Source organism: Oryctolagus cuniculus, chromosome 16 (genome assembly GCF_051225735.1).
Source record: "Oryctolagus cuniculus isolate XC-2025 breed Fujian yellow rabbit chromosome 16, ASM5122573v1, whole genome shotgun sequence".
Classification (NCBI taxonomy): Eukaryota; Metazoa; Chordata; class Mammalia; order Lagomorpha; family Leporidae; genus Oryctolagus; species Oryctolagus cuniculus.
The window spans coordinates 91,467,895-91,489,266 of NC_142882.1; the positions used below are offsets into that span (position 1 = coordinate 91,467,895).

General features: G+C 39.4%; 1 protein-coding gene across 46 annotated transcripts in view; it reads right to left on the bottom strand.

The window, feature by feature from the left end:
- Nucleotides 1-1,100: 1,100 nt before the first annotated feature.
- The window catches only part of ZPBP (zona pellucida binding protein), a 72,936-nt gene continuing 52,664 nt past the window's right edge, over nt 1,101-21,372 (bottom strand). For 4 of the 46 annotated variants that reach the window (XR_016222918.1, XR_016222906.1, XR_016222888.1 and 1 more), the window contains 4 exons: nt 17,953-18,077; nt 17,260-17,358; nt 5,342-5,455; nt 1,101-4,379 (listed from right to left, as the gene is read on the bottom strand). Coding sequence is in view for 2 of the 46 variants with exons in the window: in XM_051853179.3 (XP_051709139.1) it covers nt 1,637-1,731 (95 nt within the window). In the remaining 44 variants the exon portion in view is untranslated. Of the gene's footprint in view, nt 4,380-5,341; nt 16,823-17,259; nt 18,078-21,372 lie in introns of all 46 variants that reach the window. The other 42 variants (XR_016222903.1, XR_016222884.1, XR_016222909.1 and 39 more) reach the window with 25 other exon arrangements.

Sequence of the window (21,372 nt, forward strand, 5' to 3'; positions counted from 1 at the left end):
TTGTTTCAAAATGTTAATACAAAATGTTAATTACTACGAGTAAATTCACATTCAAACTTCTCTAATTAGTTTGACAGTGAAATATCCAAAATGTTACTTACTCAAGGAAAGAAGGCATTTGAAAAAATACTTTATAAACCATTCAAGAGCATTACATCATCATGATGAAGTGGTTTTTGAAGGAATATGCCCACAGGCTGTTTCTTTTCCTCTGGGTGAGAACCTCGGGGTTGTACTTGTCCATAGGAAACCAAATGAGAGGCTTATTCAGTCACTGGTCTATTTTTACAGGGTCATCAGGTGTGTGGTGTAGGTGAACTTTTCCTGTCAGTGTGCTGCACAGTTGTGCTGGGATCCCACTAGACTACATCTGCTGTTCATAAAAGCTGACATCCTTTTAAACAGGAAGTGTGAAGAGCAAGACAGAGGATGTCCCAGAGAGTAAAGCTGACACAAATATAAGTAGGACACAGAGAAACTATTCATTGCATAAGTTACTCATGCACTTCTCTATGTTTAAACTCTGAATATCTGCTAATTTTTCATATTCAGATACAGCATCTCACACTGAGAGGGTGAATGCCAGTCTGGGCTGGCAGGAATGGCTGTCAACAGCATTTGACAGAATGAACTCAGAGCTTGACCGGCTGACTCTCGTTAGTAGAGGTGTTCTCAGGGAAGGAAAAGACCTCATCGGTCTCTTCAGTGGGAAAGTTCAAGTGGTAATTTAGGTACACACAATGATTACTGCATTCCCAAATGTCAAAAAGGTAATTTAAGGGACTCGAAACTGAAAAGCTTAAGATAACCACACAGAATGAAATGAAAACCTCACCATGTGGCTGTGACAAGGCCATATGCTCAAGGTGGGGGAAACACTGTAGTAGGGGTCCCAACTTTCAAAGTGGCTGTGAACTAGGAAAGATCAATGTAGAATGAGGAAAAGCATGTGAAGTCAGTCAGAGGAATCAAACAAGGTGAAATAGAAGTCATTATGAAGAATGTGGTGGCCTGAATATAATGAACACATAATAAAGATAAGGTGGGACATTTTTAATAAAACCTTAAAATTTGTGGGGCACTAATCCAACACAGTATGATTGAAACAATTTTCACATATTTATTTATTTGAAAAGCAGACAAGACACAGTGAGGGAGACAGATCTCTCATTTGCCAGATCACTCCCTAAATGCCCACAAGATCTGGGGTAGGCCAGGGCTGATCCCAACAGCCAGGAACTCAACTGGGGTCTTCCCCAGGAGGGGCAAGAGCCCAACAATGTGAGCCGTCACCTGCTCCTTCCAGGGTGTGCCCTGGCAGGGAGCTGAAGCAGGAGTGGATCCAGGACTTGAAACGAGGCACTTCCAAGTGGGATGCTGGCGTTCCAAGCGGCATCTGAAGTGACCTGCCAAGTGCACAGCACCATTTTTAAAACGCCATGACACAAGAGATATTCTGGGGCCACATGTAGGTCTGAAATTAGAAAGCACTTGGACAAACAGTATTTGATTAAAACAATGACACCATTTTTTGTAAAATCTGATATATTTTTGCATAATAGTGATTTATTATATATTAATATTTCAAAATATAATTGTATGTTTAATAAACCACCGGGTAAGTCAAGATGATGGCCTAAATGCATGCTTTGGCTCCATATACCAGGCTGTTATTGCACTGAAGGCAGTGAATTCCATCACGGGGATTGTAAGATCCAGGGCTGCAGATCACTGTGAATAAAGGAGAAAGCCGTGAGTGGCGGGTCCCTCCAAGTCACCCACGTCAACTTTACATGGAGGAACTCTCAAAGGAGATTCCTTAAAGGTTTCAACTTCTTAACAGAAATAAAATAGACATGATACGAAATTTTTCATCTTACCTCTTTCTAAATAAAACAGACATGATACGAAATTTTTCATCTTACCTCTAAGTGTGCATCTCTGTAGTATTAGGTATACTCACATTGTTGAACCAACCTTGAGAATTTTTTCAGCTCACAAAACTTCAACTCCATACCCACCTACAACTCATCTCCCCTTCACCTGGATGCTGGGAGCCATCTTTGTACTCTCTGTTTCTAAGTGTGTGACTACTTCCCCTATCTTATAGGTGGAATCATACACCAGAGCTTTAAATTTTCCCTCTAAACCTGGATCAGACCAACATCATAGCCTACAACAACTTCACGGATAACAAACTGTTGAGACTGAAGGCTGACTGGACCATCCCTGAAGTTACAGTGGAACCCCTACAAGGCCAACACCTCATATGGAACCAAATGTGATCAGATGATCCATAATGAAGTGTTTTAGTTGTACAAAGATGGATCCAAGTTGGAAAGGAAATGGCACTTATTTTTAATAATCTCCAATTTAAAGTCCTATGTCTGTAATTTCGTAAATGTGAAATTCTGGAAAAATTACTTGGCCTAAGTTAACTCAGTTTGATAGTCCTTAATATAAGGATAATGTATATCACAAACATATTACCACGGCTAATTATGTACAATAAGTCAAGAAAGATACACACAAAACAAGGTCCGATACCATCTCTGCCACTGACTAACTTTAGGATGCTAGGTGAATCAGACAACTCTCTTAAGTTCCACTGCCCTCATTTTTAAAACAGGTACAGTAACAGTAACCAACTTTGTATACATGAAACAGCACCCAGTTTATCACAGGCACTTGATAAACACTTAACACTACACACTCTGGGACGACTGCCTCCACTTACCACCTCCACTGGAGACAGGGACATAGAAGTCAGGTAAGGCCAACCACTCATCTGATTGGTCTAGGATCTCATTATATTGTCCTATATATTTTGAACTATAAATGGCTAGGAATTCAGGATATGTAAATAACATATCCAAGGCATGGCTACATTGCAGACCATCAAAGAAAATTCTTTTGCCAACAGTATGACTCAATCACGTCATGCTCATATCTGGTTTATATAATATTTGATTTCCAAATTGAGAAATATTTTAATTGTTATTCAGAGGAAGTAATTTCCCTAATAGTTTCCACAGGATTCTTCAAGTTTTAATAGATGTTTCATTTGAGGAATATGGTTTAAGATGGAAAAAGATACTTGTTAAATTGTTTAACAAGATTTAACAAAGTTAAATTAGCAATGATAAGGACTGCTTACTGGTAATGAACATATTAAACTTCCAATGATATGATGTTTCCCAAATATATATGGGCTCATGATGCACTTTCTCTCAAAACATGCACTGATATATTTTGAAGCATAAAGGTAAATGGTGAACAAAGGTAGTGAAAGTGTTAAATCACTCTCCAAACAGAAGAGGAGTTTGCACACAGCCTTTACACTCATGTTATATGGACTGTGCAACACTGAACAGTATTCACACTGGCATAAATCTGTCTACATTCAAGCTTAAATAAATATGATCTTTTAACAGCTGTTCTTAGAATTAATAAATCTTGTTCATTTATCATGACAAACATACTAATACGAGGTTTTAATAAGGGAAAGGGGGTGAGGGTTGCATGGAAACTATAGTACTACCTCATAATTTTTATAAATTTAAAATAATAAAAAGGAAAAATGAATTAACAAATTTTCATACTACAATATATGCAATACATTCGTGTTATTAACTTAGCATCTTTTCCTTATATATACTAAAATACTTTTTCTCTACTATGTGGAATTGAGGTAAATGTTATTTAAATATAAGACACAAAATTAGCAGACTATACACAGAAAGAGGAGTTATTACTAACCAGTACTGACATATAAAAATTGTAAGAAAGTACAGAACAAAAATCTTCAAGAACACTGGACAGGGAATTCCCTATGAAGAGCCCTCACTATCTGTGTGTACTATCAATGTGAATACGTCTGGGGCAGGACATTACTGAGGAACACACAGAGCACACAGGGCCCGCACAAGCAGCAGAGAAGCCCTTCCAAGCAACACAACACCCAAGGCAGCCGTGGCTACACAGAAATCAGAGACAATGCTCAACATCACTAACTACAGGAGAAGGCAAATCAAGGTATAACCAGATCACCATACTCAGTAGGACAGACACTACAAAAACTACACGGCAGAAAGTCACAGGCTACTGGATGCCAAAAGTAAGAGGACAAATTTCAGACCCCGGTGAGTATGGGAAGTGACGGCAGAAACCCAAGGCAGTGTGGAGAAACACAAACAGGAGCTCGGAACCACGTGTCTAAAGGACCCCAGATCGCTGGCTGCTGCGCCACCTTCACGAGCACGGGTGATGTAGCAAGGAGGTCAGAAACAGCAAATGCTCGGAGTCTGACAGCCGGTCGGGTGTGAGGAGACAGGTCTTAGAAAGGTGAGTCCAGCACATTAGTAGAACCAATCAGCATTCTGTGGAAGAGAGATAAGCCAGATGAATCTAACAGCATTATCTAAAAAGTTGAGGATATCACAAAAATCGTTAGATTGGAAAAGTACACAAAATTATGATGCACACTGGTTCAAAACAACACAGATGTGGTATTTGACAGACAAGGGCTTTAAAGTAGTTAGCATAAATGTATTCAGAGACATAAAGGATGATGTGGTCATAAGAAATAAGCATACAGGAAAAACATACCAGGGAAATGCAAACTAGAAAACATACAGAATGGAAATTATAGACCTGAAACACAAAGAAATCAGAGGAAAAAATCTAGGTATGTTTAATAGTGGAACAAAGACAAAAGGATAATGTCAATCAGTAAATTTAAAATCGGATCAGATTTGCCCATTCTGTATAAAAGGAAGAAAAAGAATAAAAATTTATAGAATGACATGCCACTTGAAAAGATTGTTCAAAAAAGAAACAAAAAAATCAAGCAAAATTTCTCAGAATCAGCTTTGAAAGAAGAGCTGGAAAACGGCCAAAGGCTTACAGAAACAAACACAGAAGAGACAAAGGCAACTACAAATGGAACGAGCACTAACTGTATGGAATTCTTATTTATGCTTGAAGTGAAGGCTTGGGGATTCTCAGTACAATGAACACCTGATTTCTCTTTACAACATAAAAGGATGACACTTTTAAGTGACAAAATAATAGAGCCATCACTAAAAATTCTATTAAAAATTTTATTCTCTCCCTATGTAGTCAATTTAACAACATTAAGTCTTTAAATTTTGGCACATAAAATGTCTTTCCAATCATGTTGGTCTTATTTTACTTCCTTTAGGAATGTTTCCTAATTTTCAAAGTATGAGTCTTTAACCTCTTTGGTTAATTACATCCTGATAATTCTTTGAAAGATCTTGTAAATCTGTTTTCCTAAATTCTTTATGGAACTGTTCATGGCTAGTATACAGAAACATACCTGATTTTTGTGTGTTGATCTTGTATCCTTTGACTTTGCTGACTTCTTGTATTAGCTCCAGTAGCTTTTTGTGGTTTGCATGTATTTTCAGATACATACATACTCACACACAGTCTTCATAATGTTCAAGGAAAATGCATATAATAAATTATACATAAAATTATAAATCATTTTTGCATCAAAATAAACTTTTCTTTCCATTTTCCATGAAATTTCTGAAGTACCCTCTTTTATATATATATTTATACATATATGTGTAAATACATACATATATGTATAAATATATAAATATACCCAATAAATGTAATATATAGAGGATATACAAATATATAAACATAAACATATATTTACATATAAACAAATGCATACTTTTATTTCTTCTTTCACACTTGACAATAATATAAAAAGCCATGTACAGATACAGTGCTATACATCAACATTCTAGCAGTTTTATTTGAAGAATGGAAATATGACTCTCAAATCTGAATTAAATTGTAAGTAGCTCCAAATGCCTAAAAAATTTTGAAAAAAATGAACAAAGTTGGCAGACTCACACTTCCAAATTTTGAAACTTACTATAAAGCTACAACAATCAAAACAGTTTGGCACTAGCATAAGGAAAGAATAGTGGATCAGAATAGAGTCCTGCAATACCTCATACATATACGCCAACTGATTTTCATTAAGAGTACCGAGACCACAAAATGTGAAAAGGAAAATTTCTTCAGCAAATAGTTCTGGCCACTAGTCAAGGAATGTGGTTCACATCATTTACAAACACATGGAAAAAATGAGAGTTGGAATAACTGCTTAATCAATACGAGAATTTTTTTGAGGTCATTTATTAAAATAGAACTACACAGAGCTGGTAGTTGCACAACACTGTGGTTGTGCAAATGTTACTAAACTGTTCAAACTAAAATGATTAATTTGAATTCATGTGAATTTCAACACAATAAAAAATGAATAAAGCTTCATTTGGTCTGTAGACCAATATATATATCTTAGTATAACATATGTGAAACTGATAACCAAAAAAGGAGACAGTGTGACTAGCGAGAAAACATGAAATAAATGCCCAAAGGCCTTGGATCTAATGAAGGACATAAATGAGCAGATCAAGAAGCTCAGCAAGCATCTGACAGAAAACACTCAAATAACTTCACTCTGAGGTATTACAGGCTCAACGTGCTATCAGCTCAAAATAAAGAGAAAACCCCCAAAGCTCCACAGGGTCAACAGTGATGCTGGAGTCAGGGTGTGATCGGTATCACTGGAAGCTCACTTCTCATCAGAAACAGCAGGTGCTGGAAGAAATGGTGCAATGGGTTTCCAGAAATTCAAGTAACAAACTATTTGTCCAAACTAAAGACAAAAAACACATTTTATAACTCCCAAATAGAGACACACGGACAGCAACAGTACAACGCTGAAGAAAGCTAAAGAAGTGCTTCTGTCTGACACTACTCAGAAGCCTGGACTACTACTTCCAGAAAGAACAACAGGAAATCAATTTACCATCTTGCCTAAAACAATAAAAAATAATAATAACCATATAAAATACATGGAAAAATCCTCTTCAAGACACAGGACACATAACCATAAAGGATAACAATCTTGGAGATAAGAAACAAAATGTGAGCCTAAAATTAGTAAACTAAAGTCCATCACTATATATTAATAATACATCAAAGTAGTACACAAAGCTATGCATTAATAACATCTGCTGTAACCCTGTATTAACAATGAATAGGAAATTATGCTGCAGACACTGAGGTGGGGCCCATCAAAGTCTCTAAACTGAAGGGATCATGCTAACAGTTGGAGATCGGGACTGTGCTGTGGTGCAGTGGATGAAGCTTAGCTTCCTGCTAAGGTGCCTGAGAAAACAGTGTAAGATGGCCTATGGGGTTGGGACCCTGACTCACCAGGGAGACCCAGATGAAGCTCCTGACTACTGGCTTCAGCCTGACAATGCGGACAACTGGGGAGTGAAGCAGCTAATGAAGGATATCTGTGTGTTTGAAGCTTTCAGCTATAGCTGTGGATTTGTCTATTTCTTCCTAGTGTTCTTTCATCTGTCTTGAAACTCAGTAATTAGGCAAACAGACGTTTAGAATTTTTTTTTTGACAGGCAGAGTTAGAGAGAGAGAGAGACAGAGAGAAAGGTCTTCCTTCTGTTGGTTCACTCCCCAAATGGCTGCTAAGGCTGGTGCACTGCGCCAATCCGAAGGCAGGAGCCAGGTGCTTCCTCCTGGTCTCCCACGCAGGTGCAGGGCCCAAGCACTTGGGCCATCCTCCACTGCACTCCCGGGCCACAGCAGAGAGCTGGACTGGAAAAGGTGCAACTGGGACAGAATCTGGCGCCCCGACCAGGACTAGAACCCGGGGTACCGGCACCACAGGCCGAGGATTAGCCTATTGAGCCACAGCGTTGGCCTAGAATTGGTTTTTTTTTTTTTTTTATTCTTTTTTGGACAGGCAGAGTGGACAGTGAGAGAGAGAGACAGAGAGAAAGGTCTTCCTTTGCTGTTGGTTCACCCTCCAATGGCCGCCACGGTCGGCGCGCTGTGGCCGGCGCACCGCGCTGATCCGATGGCAGGAGCCAGGAGCCAGGTGCTTTTCCTGGTCTCCCATGGGGTGCAGGGCCCGAGCACCTGGGCCATCCTCCACTGCACTCCCTGGCCACAGCAGAGGGCTGGCCTGGAAGAGGGGCAACCGGGACAGAATCCGGCGCCCCGACCGGGACTAGAACCCAGTGTGCCGGCGCCGCTAGGCGGAGGATTAGCCTAGTGAGCCGCGGCGCCGGCCTAGAATTGGGTTTTTTTAATTGAAGTTCTGACCCTACATCATTAAGTAATATCCCTATATATTCCTGATAATATTCTATTCGAATTTTTCTGTTAGACATTAAAATAACCACTTTATCTTCATTGTAATTAGTGCTTCATTTTGTAATTACTCTATTAGAGATAGAACCTAAAGGCATTTCCCTTTTTGCGTTACAAAAATTCTTCACAACATACTTTGATGTAGTTTTTTTTTTCCTTAGTAAATCATTAAGATAAAATGGTTTTCAGGGTGGGTCACATAGCAAACCTCAATGTGTGCTACATGTAAGAAATACCTCCAGGGCCAGTGCTGTCATACAGAGGGTTAAGCCGCAGCTTGCGATGCTGGCATCCCATATGAGCGCTGTTTCAAGTCCCCGCTGCTCTGCTTCCTGCTAATGTGCCTGGGAAGGTAACGGATGGCAGTACAAGTGCTTGGGCCCCTGCCACCCATGTGGGAGACCAGAATGGAGCTCCTGGCTTCTAGCTTCCGCCTGGCCCAGCCCTGGCCCTGTGACCACTGAGGGAGGGAGCCAGCACACAGAAGCCCTCTTTCCTTCTTCTCTCTCTCTCTCATGCCCTGCCTTTCAAATAAATAAATAAATCTTTAAAAAAAGAGAATCATCCAAACAAAAAAATATTTGAACACTGAGAATTAAATATATACCTGGGAAACAGAAACATAAAGCAGGGTTAGATATATTAATATTACACAGCTTGGAATTCAGAACAAAGATCACAAGGAAACCTTACTGCTCCTGTACCATTTGTTGAAGATATCATCATTTTCATAAGAAACAGACTTGGCACCCTTATCAATAATCAGTTTGTTGTAGCTGTATGGGTTTATTTCTGTACCACTTGTCTACAGCTCTACCCTTGTATTATTAGTGCATTGATTACTATTGCTTTGTAATAATGTATTAAATCTTGCCACCTATAAATGTGGGATTTTTTTCTATTTCAGTTGTCTTAGATTTCTTTCAGCAACGTTTTATAAATTTCAGTGTATCTCCTTGGTTCTGGCTTGATTTTGATGTTTGCTTATTCTAACCATCACAAGTTGTGTTTTCCTGCTTTTTTTCATGCCTGGTAATCTTGGTGTAGATTCCACACACTGTGTGAGGGTGTGTGTGTGTGTGTGTGTGTGGTATCTCCCTCTCTTTCTGTAACTCTGCCTTTCAAATAAATAAATAAATAAATCTTAAAAACGAGCTGCACACATAGAGAACCCTGGAGACAAGGAGAACCTCTTGTGAATACACAACAGAAATAAGCAGACGGGTTAGGGAGCAACTTCAGGCTGGGGAAAAGCTGCACACATGGAAAGTAATATTTGAGGGAAAATGAACAGTTTTACATATACAAGGGAAAGAGAAATGTAGGAAATGAATGCCCTCTGCTGTTCTCTTAAGAAGCTAAAAAAAAGAAGAGAATGCTAATTTTACTAATTTTCAAATGAGAAAAATGGAAACAGAACTAATAAAACTGATTAAACCTCTAACTAGAGCTAGTAGAACAAACAAAATATTACTGGAGACAAATGAATAGTATTAGGAATGAATGAGGAAATATCACTGCAGATCCTATGACATTAGGATGGAAACTAAGAATACTGTGGTCAATTTGTGGAGTAAACTTGAACATTTAAATAAAACAGATACCTAAGGATATAAATTATGAGAAAAGCTGAACAACTCTGCAAAGTCTTAACTCATTAACTAATGAACAGTCACTAGGCTCCTCCTCATCTGGAGTTGAAATTTGCTGCTGGCTCTAATTCCTCACACCCATGAATCACAGGAATTCCAGTTTTTCACTCTGACTCAAATGAATGCTGACCTGCAGACTCTGAGAAGCAAAGGGAGTCAGCTGAACGAGGCAGCGCACACGGGCAGACTCTAGGCTAGTCACTATTTTTCTCTCACTCAGCTGAGCTGTAAGTAGCATATGCACAGACATAAAACTCCGATAGAAACCTGTGCTCCTCTGACTGGGAGAACCAAGGAACGAAGCCTAGAGACACAGCAGTGTGAGGGTAAAATCTCAGAGGGGAGAGAAGTTCAGAAAGTGTTCTGCATAAGGCTCAGCCAAGGTGCTGAACACACATGCACCGGTATGTCTTAAGCACCCTACAGAGGCTTAGAGAACTGAGCTGGGATTTGACAACGCACAGGTCACCACCTAACCCTTCACGTACGTGCATGAGGAAGGGCTCAGACCGGCAGAGCGGTCTTTGAGACCTGAGCTGATCTGAGTCACTGCCCACAGAAGGACAGACTCCCTGATCTGAAGGGGATTTCCTGCTAAAGCAAAAACATCGACCTGCAGGGGACTACAGCAGAACTCAGATGGTACAGGATGTAACAGTCATAGTTTTATGACACAATGAAAATTAAACTGACAGAAAAATCAAGAAAATGTAATCTATTATCAAGGGAAAAGACAAATGAATGGAATCCCAGAATTTCAGATGTCTGAATTATTAAAGACTTCTAAAGAGCTACGATAACTATGTCTCAAGAGACACATGAAAATGTGCTTGAAAGAAATCAAAAGACAGTAAATCTTAGAAGATAAACAGAAACAACAAAAAATGGAAAATTTTAATACTTAGGACATAAAAATTTCACTGAATTCAATAGAATAGAGATAACAACTTAAAAAGTCAAAACACTTTTAGATCAATAAATTAAACTAAAGAATTTAAAACAACACTGAATAAGGCCTCAGGAATCTGTGTTAAAGTATCAATAGGTATAACATATGGGTATAACTGTCATTTCAGAGGGGAAGTTTGAACATGGTAGCTGAGTAAAGAAACCTCAGTGATTATAAGTTTTCTATATCTAACATAAAGTTACACAATTTTACTCCAAGTAAACAATGAAAAATAAATTTATATACTATGATCTCTAGATAAGCAAAAATATGTCGTCAAAATGAAATTAAACTCAGTCATTATGAATGAAATTAAACTCAGCAATTATTATATACATTAAAGTATAATATTAAAAATATTTGAGCAACAAGATAGCAGCTAGAGAGAACCACGGACCAGAGGAGACAAACAGAAAACAATGAACATTCTATCAGCCCTTTAAATGAACAGCAGACAGACAAGCTCATTTTAAAAATGTAAGACTCAAGCTGCCTGCAGCAGACCCACAGCGAGGTTCAAAGCAGACGACATATGAAAGCAGCCTCACTGTGCAAACAGTAAGTATAAGAATGCTGGAGCTATTATACTAAAAACATTCAAGCATAAGAGTGATATGGAAGTAACAACAAAACTAAGAACAACTAACAACAAAAGAACTAAGAACTAACAACAAAACGAAGAATTCACTAGGAAGATACATAGCGAAATTATAGGTGTCCCAAAACAATCTCAAAATAGAAACAGCAAAAGCTGATGGAATTAAAGAGTTAAACTGAACAATTCCATAGTTAGAAAATATACATACTTCACACTATTAGCACCATGATGTATTTTTAGAACACTACAGTCAACACCTACAATATAACATATCTTTTCTTTTTTAATCATCTATGGTATCTTCACCAACAGAGACCATCTGGTACACTGTAAAACCAATAGAGGAAGAGACTGGTGGGCTAGTGGTTAAAACGCAGGTGAAGATGTCTGCATCTCAGATCTGCATGCCTAGGTTCAAGTCCTAGCTCTGTTCCCAGTTCCTCCTTACTGCAATGCATACCTGCAGAGGCAGCAAATGATGGCTCAAGCAGTTGGGTCCCTGCCACCCAAGGAGAGACATGGACTGAGTTCCAGTTCCCTGCTTCGACTATTGTGTGCATCTGGGAAACCAGCACAGAGCAGCACTCACTCTGTATGTCCATCTGTCTATTACTATCTCTCAAACACATAAATAAATCATTTTTTAAAAATCTGGTTATTTAAATGTCCTGACCATATTGAGGCCTGCATCGTGGTGTAATGGGCAAAGCCACCACTTGTGACACCGGCATCCCATATGGGCACCAGTTCGTGTCCCAACTGCTCCGCTTCCCAGGGAGCTCCCTGCTAATCACCTAGGAAAAGCAGCAGAAGATGGTCCGAGTGTTTGAGCCCCTGCACCCCATGGGAGACCCAAATGAAGCTCCTGGCTTCTAGCTTCTGCCTTGCTCCACTCTAGCCATTGCAGCCATCTGGAGAGTAAATCAATGGATTGAAGATTCTCCCTCCCTCCTTCCCTCCCTCCCTCCCTCCCTCCCTCTCTCTCTCTAGCTCTGACTTGAAAATAAATAATATTTCTTAAAAAGTCATGACCATATAAATATCAAGAGCAGTAAAGAGGTTTAGGAAAACTGCATCTTAAAATATTTTGAATTTAATAAAAATATTTCCTTACTGAAATTAATTGGAATAAAGCACTAGTTTTAAAAGAAATTTTATCATTATACATGTAGCTTTTTTACCAAAGAAAAAAACCTAAAAATCAGTGCATCACAGAAATACTGTTGTAGACCTACCAAAAAAAAAAATCTCCTAAAATACAAGAGTTTAGAAAAGTAGCAGGAGGTAAGGTTAATGAACAAAACAATCATTTTTCTAAAAACTAGTAATAAACAACTGCAAATCAAAGTGGCAACAATACTATTTGTAACAGCTTTCTACAAAATAAAACAGAAATCTAACATATATAAGATCTACACAATAACTACAAAAACTAAATGAAAAAAATTCAAAAAAAGATCTAAATAAATGGACATATGATGTATTTGGTTTTGAAAATTTAGTAAAATTAGCAAAATTATACAAATATAAGTTTTACACAATAGCTATCAAAATTCCAGAAGGCGTTCTCTCCATACATTGATAGATGAGCTAATTCTAAACATTAAATGCAAGATCAAATAAACTAGAAAGGGAAAAATGGCTTTTTAAGAGAAAAAAGTATAGGAAAAATCACACTGATATTTAAAGACTTACTAAGTATAGTAGTGAAAACCATTATTAGCAAAGGATACACAGGTAGGTCAAAGGAACAGATGGATAAACTGGTTAACTCCAACAAGCACCACAAGATAATACCATTGCTACAGAACACTTTCAGAAAATAACCAGGAAGGAACAACATATTTTACAAAGCCAGCATAATCTTAACATGATGATGATATTATTAACCAAATAAATATTCCTCCTGAAAAAGGTATAAATACTAACTAGTCAAATCAAACAATAAGTAAAGAGGGTCATGACCACATAGGATTCATTCAAGGAATGCAAGATTGTTTAACATAAATCAAATTACCATACTAACACAAGAATAGAAATCATGACTATTTTAACTGACGCAGGAAAAAGCAATGGACAGAAGTCACTACTCATGATAAAGTCTTTGGAAAACTAAAAACAGCTGGGGACTTTTTCAAACTGACAAAAATATCTAAAAAAAATTATAAAGTTTTATTTATTTGAAGGCAGAGTGATTGTGGGGAGCAACCCGGACTGGACTGAGTTACTGGAATTAAGACTTATTCTATGCATCTGCTCTTCCACAATATGGCGCTGGGAGAGGAGAAAACAGCTTCTACGCAGCTGCCTCTTGCCAACTTGAGTGATGACCTCCAGGAGCTGATCCTGCTCCTGATTGGAGGAGAGCAGCGTACTCGGCGTGTGGGCAGCCGAGTTGGGATTGGCGGAAGAGGGCTATAAAGGAGGAGAGAGACAACATGCACCAGGAACATCTAAGAGGAACATCTGAGGGAACACCTGTGCAGCCCCCGAGAGAGCCGGCCGGCGGTGTGCCGCTCCCCCGCGGAAGTGGGGAATGTGGCAGGGGGAACCGCCCTTCCACGGAGGTGGAAGGGACGGTAGCCAACCCGGGAAGAACCAGCAGCAAACCCGGGGAGGGCCGAGCAGACAAAAGAACAGCACAGGGTCCTGTGTCGTTCCTCCACGAAGAGGGGGAGCGACATAATGGTGCCGTGACTCGGATATGAAGCCTAGGCAGGGTTTAGTGTCATTCCTCCCTGAAGAGGGGGAGCGACAAGTGATAGAAAGAGGAAGAAACAAACAGATCTTTCATCCACTGATTCATGCACCAAATGGCAGCCAACAGCCGAGGCTGGTCCAGGCCAAAGTCAGACGCCCAGAACCCCATGCGGATCTTCCTAATGGGCGGAACTTGGGTGATCTCTGGCTGCCTTCTGAGGAGTGTTAACAGGAAGCTGGATCAGGAGCAGAACCTGCGCTGACATGGGATGCCATTGTTCCCACAGCACCACAATCCCAGTCCCAGAGAAACTCTTAGAGCTGCGGTGGTAGTATAGACTAGTGATTTAAGATGCCTGCAACCCTCATCAGAGTGCCTGGCTTCTATCCTGGGCTCTGGTTTTTTTTTTTTTTTTTGACAGGTAGAGTTATAGACAGTGAGAGACTAACAGAGAGAAAGGTCTCCCTTCCTTTGGTTCACTCCCCTAATGGCCACTACGGCCGGCGCTGCACCAACCTGAAGCCAGGAGCTGGGTGCTTCCTCCCGGTCTCCCGTGTGGGTGCAGGGACCCAAGCACTTGGGCCATCCTCCACTGCCCTACCCGGCCACAGCAGAGAGCTAGACTGGAAGAGCAAATGGGACTAGTACCCGGTGCCCCAACCAGGACTAGAACCCGGGGTGCTGGCGCCGCAGGCGGAGGATTAGCCAAGTGAGCCACGGCGCCAGCCTAGGCTCTGGCTCTTTACTCCAGCTTCCCACCAATGCAGACCCTGCAATACAGTAGCAATAGTTCAAGTAAGTGGGTTCTTGCCAGGACATGGGAGACTGCATTGTGTTCCTAGCTTCTGGCTTTAGACTCAGCCCAGCCTATCCATGGTGGGCATTTGAGAAACTAACCAGCATATGGGAACTCCTCTGTCTGTCTGTCCCTCTCTGTATCTCTCCAATGAAAAAACATATATACAGGAAAATTCTACAGTTTATTTTAAGAGTCAACAAATGATTTGTTTTATCTCTAATATCAGCAACAGGGCAAGAATGTCGTCTTCTCCTACTTCAACACTGTACTAGAGGACTAAGAAATTGCAATAAAAGAAATACAAAGCATAGATATTAGAAAAGAAGCAAAACTTATCATATGAAGATATGTTTGTCATAATAACTGAGACCTAATCAATGATAACCAATGTCACAAGATCCAAGCTAACATTAAAATGCAAAATGTACTTCTTTTTAAATTTATTTATTTGGAAGATAGCAATCTTACACCTGCTGGTTCACAATCCAAAGGCCCACAACAGCTAGGGCTGACTCAGGCCAAAGCCAGGAGCCTGGAACTCAATCTGGGTATTCAACATCAGGTGCAGACCCAAGTACCTGAGCTATCATCTCCAGCCTCCCAGGGTGTGCACTGTAGGCAGCTGGAACTAGAAGCAGTCAGGACTCAAACTCAGGTGCTCCAGTATAGGACATGGGCCTCCCAAGTGGTAGCTTAACCTCCGTGCCAAATGCCTACTCTGGTCAACTTTATTCTTATATGCTACCTGGAAAATCAAATCACTGAACAATTCCATTTACAAGCGGAGCAAATAAAACACCCTTATTCATTAAGGAGGAATAACATTCATCATCCTTATGAATAAATCTAAGAAAATACTTCCTAGAAATGTGCAATAAAATTGTATAATTCCCCAGAGACAAATTTAAAAGGATTTACGCAAATACAAAATCATCATGTTCACTCTTAAGATTGCTAAACATTTTATAAGACAATTATCTTTAATTTTATCTCTAGACACAAATCAATTCAAATTACATTAAATTTTTTTGTGGAAATTAACCTAATTCTAATATATGTGTGTATGTGTGTATATAAATATATAAATTCAAGGGACAGAGTATAGTAAGCAAAGCAATTTTTAAAAATAAATAGCTAGTTTGGAGGACCATCTCATGTTATTTCAAAGTTAATATAAAGCTATGTTAACCAAGATACTTTGGTCAAGTGAATGACAGACACAATGACGAGTGGAATAGAATTAAACAAACACAATTATGGTCACACTTTTTACAAAGGCAACAAGGTATTATAACAGGGACAAGAAAGTTTCCAAAACAAATGGTGCTCATCAGAGCAGACATCCTTGCAGTAGCATATGTTCATCAACATATCCATACCATCATTACCCTCACACAAACTCAACATGAACCACAGTCCTAAAAGTACAATCAAAAACGAAAAAACACCTATACAAAAAACAGAGTAGATAATCTTTGTGAATTCATAGGAAAAAGTTTATTAGAACACAAACGCATGAACTATAGAATAAAAAGTAAATGGACTTCTTCAAATTTTCTTTGAAAACCAAACTGTAGATAGCAGTTTGGGAGAAGATATTCACCACGTATGTATCAGCAAAGGATTTTTGTTCATACAAAGTTAAGAACGCTTTTTTTTTTTTTTTAGTTTTTTTTTCTTTAATTTATTTGTTTGATAGGTAGAGTTACGGGGGTTGGGGGGACAGAGAGAGGTCTTCCATCCACTGGTTCACTCCCCACATGGCCACAATGGCCAGAGCCAGGCCGATCTGAAGCCAGGAGCCAGGAGCTTCTTCCAGGTCTCCCACACAGGTGCAGGGGCCCAAGCACTTGGGCCATCTTCTACTGCTTTCCCAGGCCATAGCAGAGAGCTGGATCGGAAGAGGAGCAGCTGGGACTAGAATCGGCATCCATATGGGATGCCAGTGCCACAGCCAGAGGCTTAACCCACCATGCTACAGCATTGCCCTCCAAAGTTAAGACCTTTTACAAGTCAATAATGTTAAGATAACTCACTTAACTATGGGAAAGATATCAGAACAAAGTACAAAAGACACACAAAAATCCCTTTAGAAACTAGAAAAAATGCTCAAAATATCTTTTTATCAGGAAAATGAAAATTAACTACAAGGAGATAATAGTATGATACACACACTGGAAGGCTACAATTAAAGAGACTGACCATAACATGCTTTGGAAAGCAATCTGAACAACTGGCACTCCCAAGCATCCCGGATGGAACACACCACACAGCCACTGCAGAAAACAATTGGGCTTTCTTTTTTGATAAAGTGAAACATACACTTACCGTATGACCCAGCAATCGAAGTCATAGGTATTTTCTCAGGAGAACACAAAGACTTGTACAGGCATGTTCATAGCGGGCTTTATTTGTAATGGCCTAAAACTGGAAACAACCCAAATACCCATCATCAGGTGAATGGATAAACAAATGTGGTATATCCATAAAATGGGGTACTACTCAGCAATAAAGAGGAACACACCATTAATACATGCAACCGTATGAATGAATCTCAAAACTGTCATGCTGAGCAAAAATATTCAAACAGCATATACTACATAAAAATGGATGCAAATCTACAGTGCCTGAAAGCAGATCAGTATTTGCCTGGGAGTATATGGTGAAGTTGGAAAGGTTTAAAGAAAGCATAAACAAAATACAAGGAATGGCACGTTTCTTGACGATGGTGATGACTTCATGGTTATATACATGTTGAAGTCATTAAACTGAGCATTTTTTTTGTATGATCTCTAGCCACCAGGGAAATGCAAATAAAGACCAAAATAAGGTTTCAACTCACCCCTGTCAGAATATCATCCAAAAATCAAAAAATAATAAATGCTGGCAAGGAGGTGGAGAAAAAGGAACTCAAACGCACTGCTGGTGGGAATGTAAACTCAGTACAGCCATTTGAAAGACAGCATAGACATTCCTCAGAAATCTGAAAACAGTCTACCATAGAACCTTGCCATCTCACACCTGGGAATTTACTCAAAGGAAATGAAATCTTCATATGAAAAAGTTATTTGTAGTCCCATGTTTATGGCAGCTCAAGTCACAACAGCTAAGATATGGAATCAATCCAGGTATGCACCAGCTGGAAACTGAATAAAGAGAAAGTGATATAAACACAAAGTGGAATACTATTTAGCTACAAAAAGAATAAAATCCTGTGTTTTGCAACAAAATGTATAAAACTGGAGACCATTATGCTTAAGAAATAAGCCCGTCCTAAAAAGACAAATATATGCTTTCTCTGATATGTGACAGTTATTATAGAATGCCTAAAAAAAGAACACAATGTATAATAATGAAACTGAAATCTTATGATTACTGTTTTTAGCTCTTGTCTATATACTCCTGTGGAATAATGGTCTTTCTACATTTTATTTGTTGAACATTATGGTTAGTGGTGCATTAAGCCTGTGATTCTAAGTTGAAGTTATACACACACAGACACACACACAATCAAATACTTCTCAGCCATAAAAAAGAATAAACCCTGTCTTTTGCAACAAGATTAATCCAAATGGAACCCATCATGCTTGGTGAAATAAGGTCCAAAAAGACAAACATCGTATGTTTTCTCTGATATGTAGTAAATATAGAATACAAACAATGTGTAATAACACAGGACTGTGAAAAGATCTACAGAGAATCTACAGAGGATTCTGTCAGTTGAATTTCTGGCGTACAGAGTGGACCAACCAAGATGTTTGACGCAGCTGTATCAGCAGAAGCACTGCCAGTTCATACTACAGGGGCAGAGAGAAGATAAAACGAAAGGGTTGCTGGATTCCTAACATTCTATGAGCAGGACTAGGCTAAAGCAGCCACTCAGACGCAAATGTATGTAGCTGTCCTTCCAGAAAGAGGAGGAATGCTTTGATGGACCTCAGACAGCCAAGAGGTTGACCAAGCCAGAGAGTCACAGTCTCTAAGGCAGAGGACAAGAGAACCTCCCCATGGCCAGAGGGAGAACTTCCGCAGCTCAAGTAAGTGTAAGATTGAGCCACAGATTATTCTCCAAACTTATCATCGAAGAAACTTTCCCTTCAGGGATTCAAAGTTGTTCGGAACCATTGACTCTTTTCTTTCATACATTATCTCCTTTTTGTAACAAGAACATCTCTCTTAACATCTGTGCCACCATTTTATTTTGGAAATAGAGAGCTTGCTTTCTAGAACCAAATCTATACAGATGGAGAGGAATTTTGCTCCAAGATGGACCATATTTAGAGTTTCAACTATATAAGATGTACATGACATAGATAATGATAATTTGGGCCTTTCTGGTCTGAAAATATTGAGGTAAGAGTCTATACTTAGAGTTTATCCAGCAATGGGGTGGAACTCTTGGGAATGTTGGCATGGTGTGAACATATTTTACAAGGAGACTGGACATGAATTTTTTTAATTCTATCAATTATTATTAACACATATTTGGTCTTATTTATGTGATCCCTTTGACACTTAATCCTATCTTTATGATCAGTTATGAACTTAAACTGATCAAATTAACTAGTAAGATGGCAATGAGGGGCCAGCACTGTGGTGCAGTGGGTTAAAGCCCTGGCCTGCAGTGCCGGCATCCCATATGGGCGTCAGTCCTAGTCCCGGCTACTCCTCTTCCAATACAGCTTTCTGCTGTGGCCTGGAAAAGCAGTAGAGGGTGGCCCAAGTCCTTGGGCCCCTGCACCCATGTGGGATACCCGGAAGAAGCTCCTGGCTCCTGGCTTCAGATTGACGCAGCTCTGGCCATTGTGGCCATGTGGGTAGTGAACCAGCGGATGGAAGGCCTCTCTCTCTGTGTCTACCTCTCTTTTTTTTATCTTTCAAATAAATAAAATAAATCTTTTTAAAAAATATAGCATTGGTACCTGACAATTTAATGGGATTTGTAGTCCCATGGCAAGTGTTTAGTTTTACCCTTATGGGTAAGTCTGAGGGAACGTGTACCAAACTATACATCTCCTCCCTCTCTTATTCCCACTTTTATTTTTAACAGGGATCAATTTTCAACTGGATTTAAACACCTAAGAATAATTCTGTGTTAAGTAAAGAATTCGGCCAATGGTAAAAGGAGAGAATGATCCAACATGAGAAGCAGGACACGCAGCAGACTTATAGAATGACAAATGCCCTAAACAGCACTCTGGCCTCAGAATCAGCCCTTAAGGCATTCATATCTGGCTAAAAAGCCCATGAGAGTATTTTAGGCATGGAAAGCCACCACACTCTGGCAAAAAAAATGACCTATTGGAAAGATCTCTGTGAATGAGATCTTGGTGAAAAGAAGGGACCATCAAAAAAGGAGGTACCTTTCTCTGAAGGAGAGAACCTCCACTTTGACTATGGCCTTGTCTAAATAAGGTCAGAGTTTGTGAACTCAAGAGGCTTCCATAGCCTTGGCAGCTCATGACAACAGCCTCAGGTGATCACTGACATCATAAATAAGAGTGTCAATTGTTAAGTCAACAACAGGAGTCACTGTACACTTGCTCCCCACATAGGACCTCTGTCCTTAATGTGTTGTACTATGGTACAACTAGTCTTCAAGTGGCACTTTATACTCTGTGTGTCTGTGTGGGTGCAAACTGTTGAAATCTTTACTTACTATAGAGTTGATCTTCTGTATAACAAAGAAAATTAAAAATGAAACTTAATGAAGAATGGGATGGAAGAGAGAGTAGGAAGTGGGATGGTTTGGGTGTGGGAGGGCGGGTATCGGGGGAAGAACCACTATAATCCAAAAGTTTTACTTATGAAATTTATATTTATTAAATAAAGTCTTTCTATTAAAAATAATTTTTAAGATTTATATATAATTATTTGAATGGCAGAGAAGCAGAGGTACAGGTAGGTACAGGTGTAGAAAGACAGATCCTCCATCCACTGGTTCACTCCCCAAACAGCGACAACAGGCAGGGCTGGGCCAGGTCAAAGCCAGAATCTAGGAGCTTTATCTGTGTCTCCTAGGTGGGGGGCAGGGGCCCAAGTAACTGGGCCATATTCATCTGCCTTCCCAGGCACATTAGCAGAGAGCTAGATCAGAAGTGGAGTAGCCTGAACACAAACCAGTGCTCAAATTGGATGTCAGTGTCACAAGCAGTGGCTTAACCCACTATACCATAGTACCAATCCCAGGGAATAGGTAAAAATTTCTGAGAGCCAGAAGACTTTACCAGGTGGAACTATGTCCCTTCAAAATATGTGTTCAGTCCCTAACTCCTGGTACTTGTGTGACAGTATATTCTAGCTTATCTAAATCTAAGTATTAAAATATGGATTAAAATGAGAATACTTTTTCTTGTAAGGGAGATTAATTTAGAACTCAATAAATAAGGATCTTGGAAAAATGCACCCTACCCCACCCCCAGCAAATAATCAAATTATACA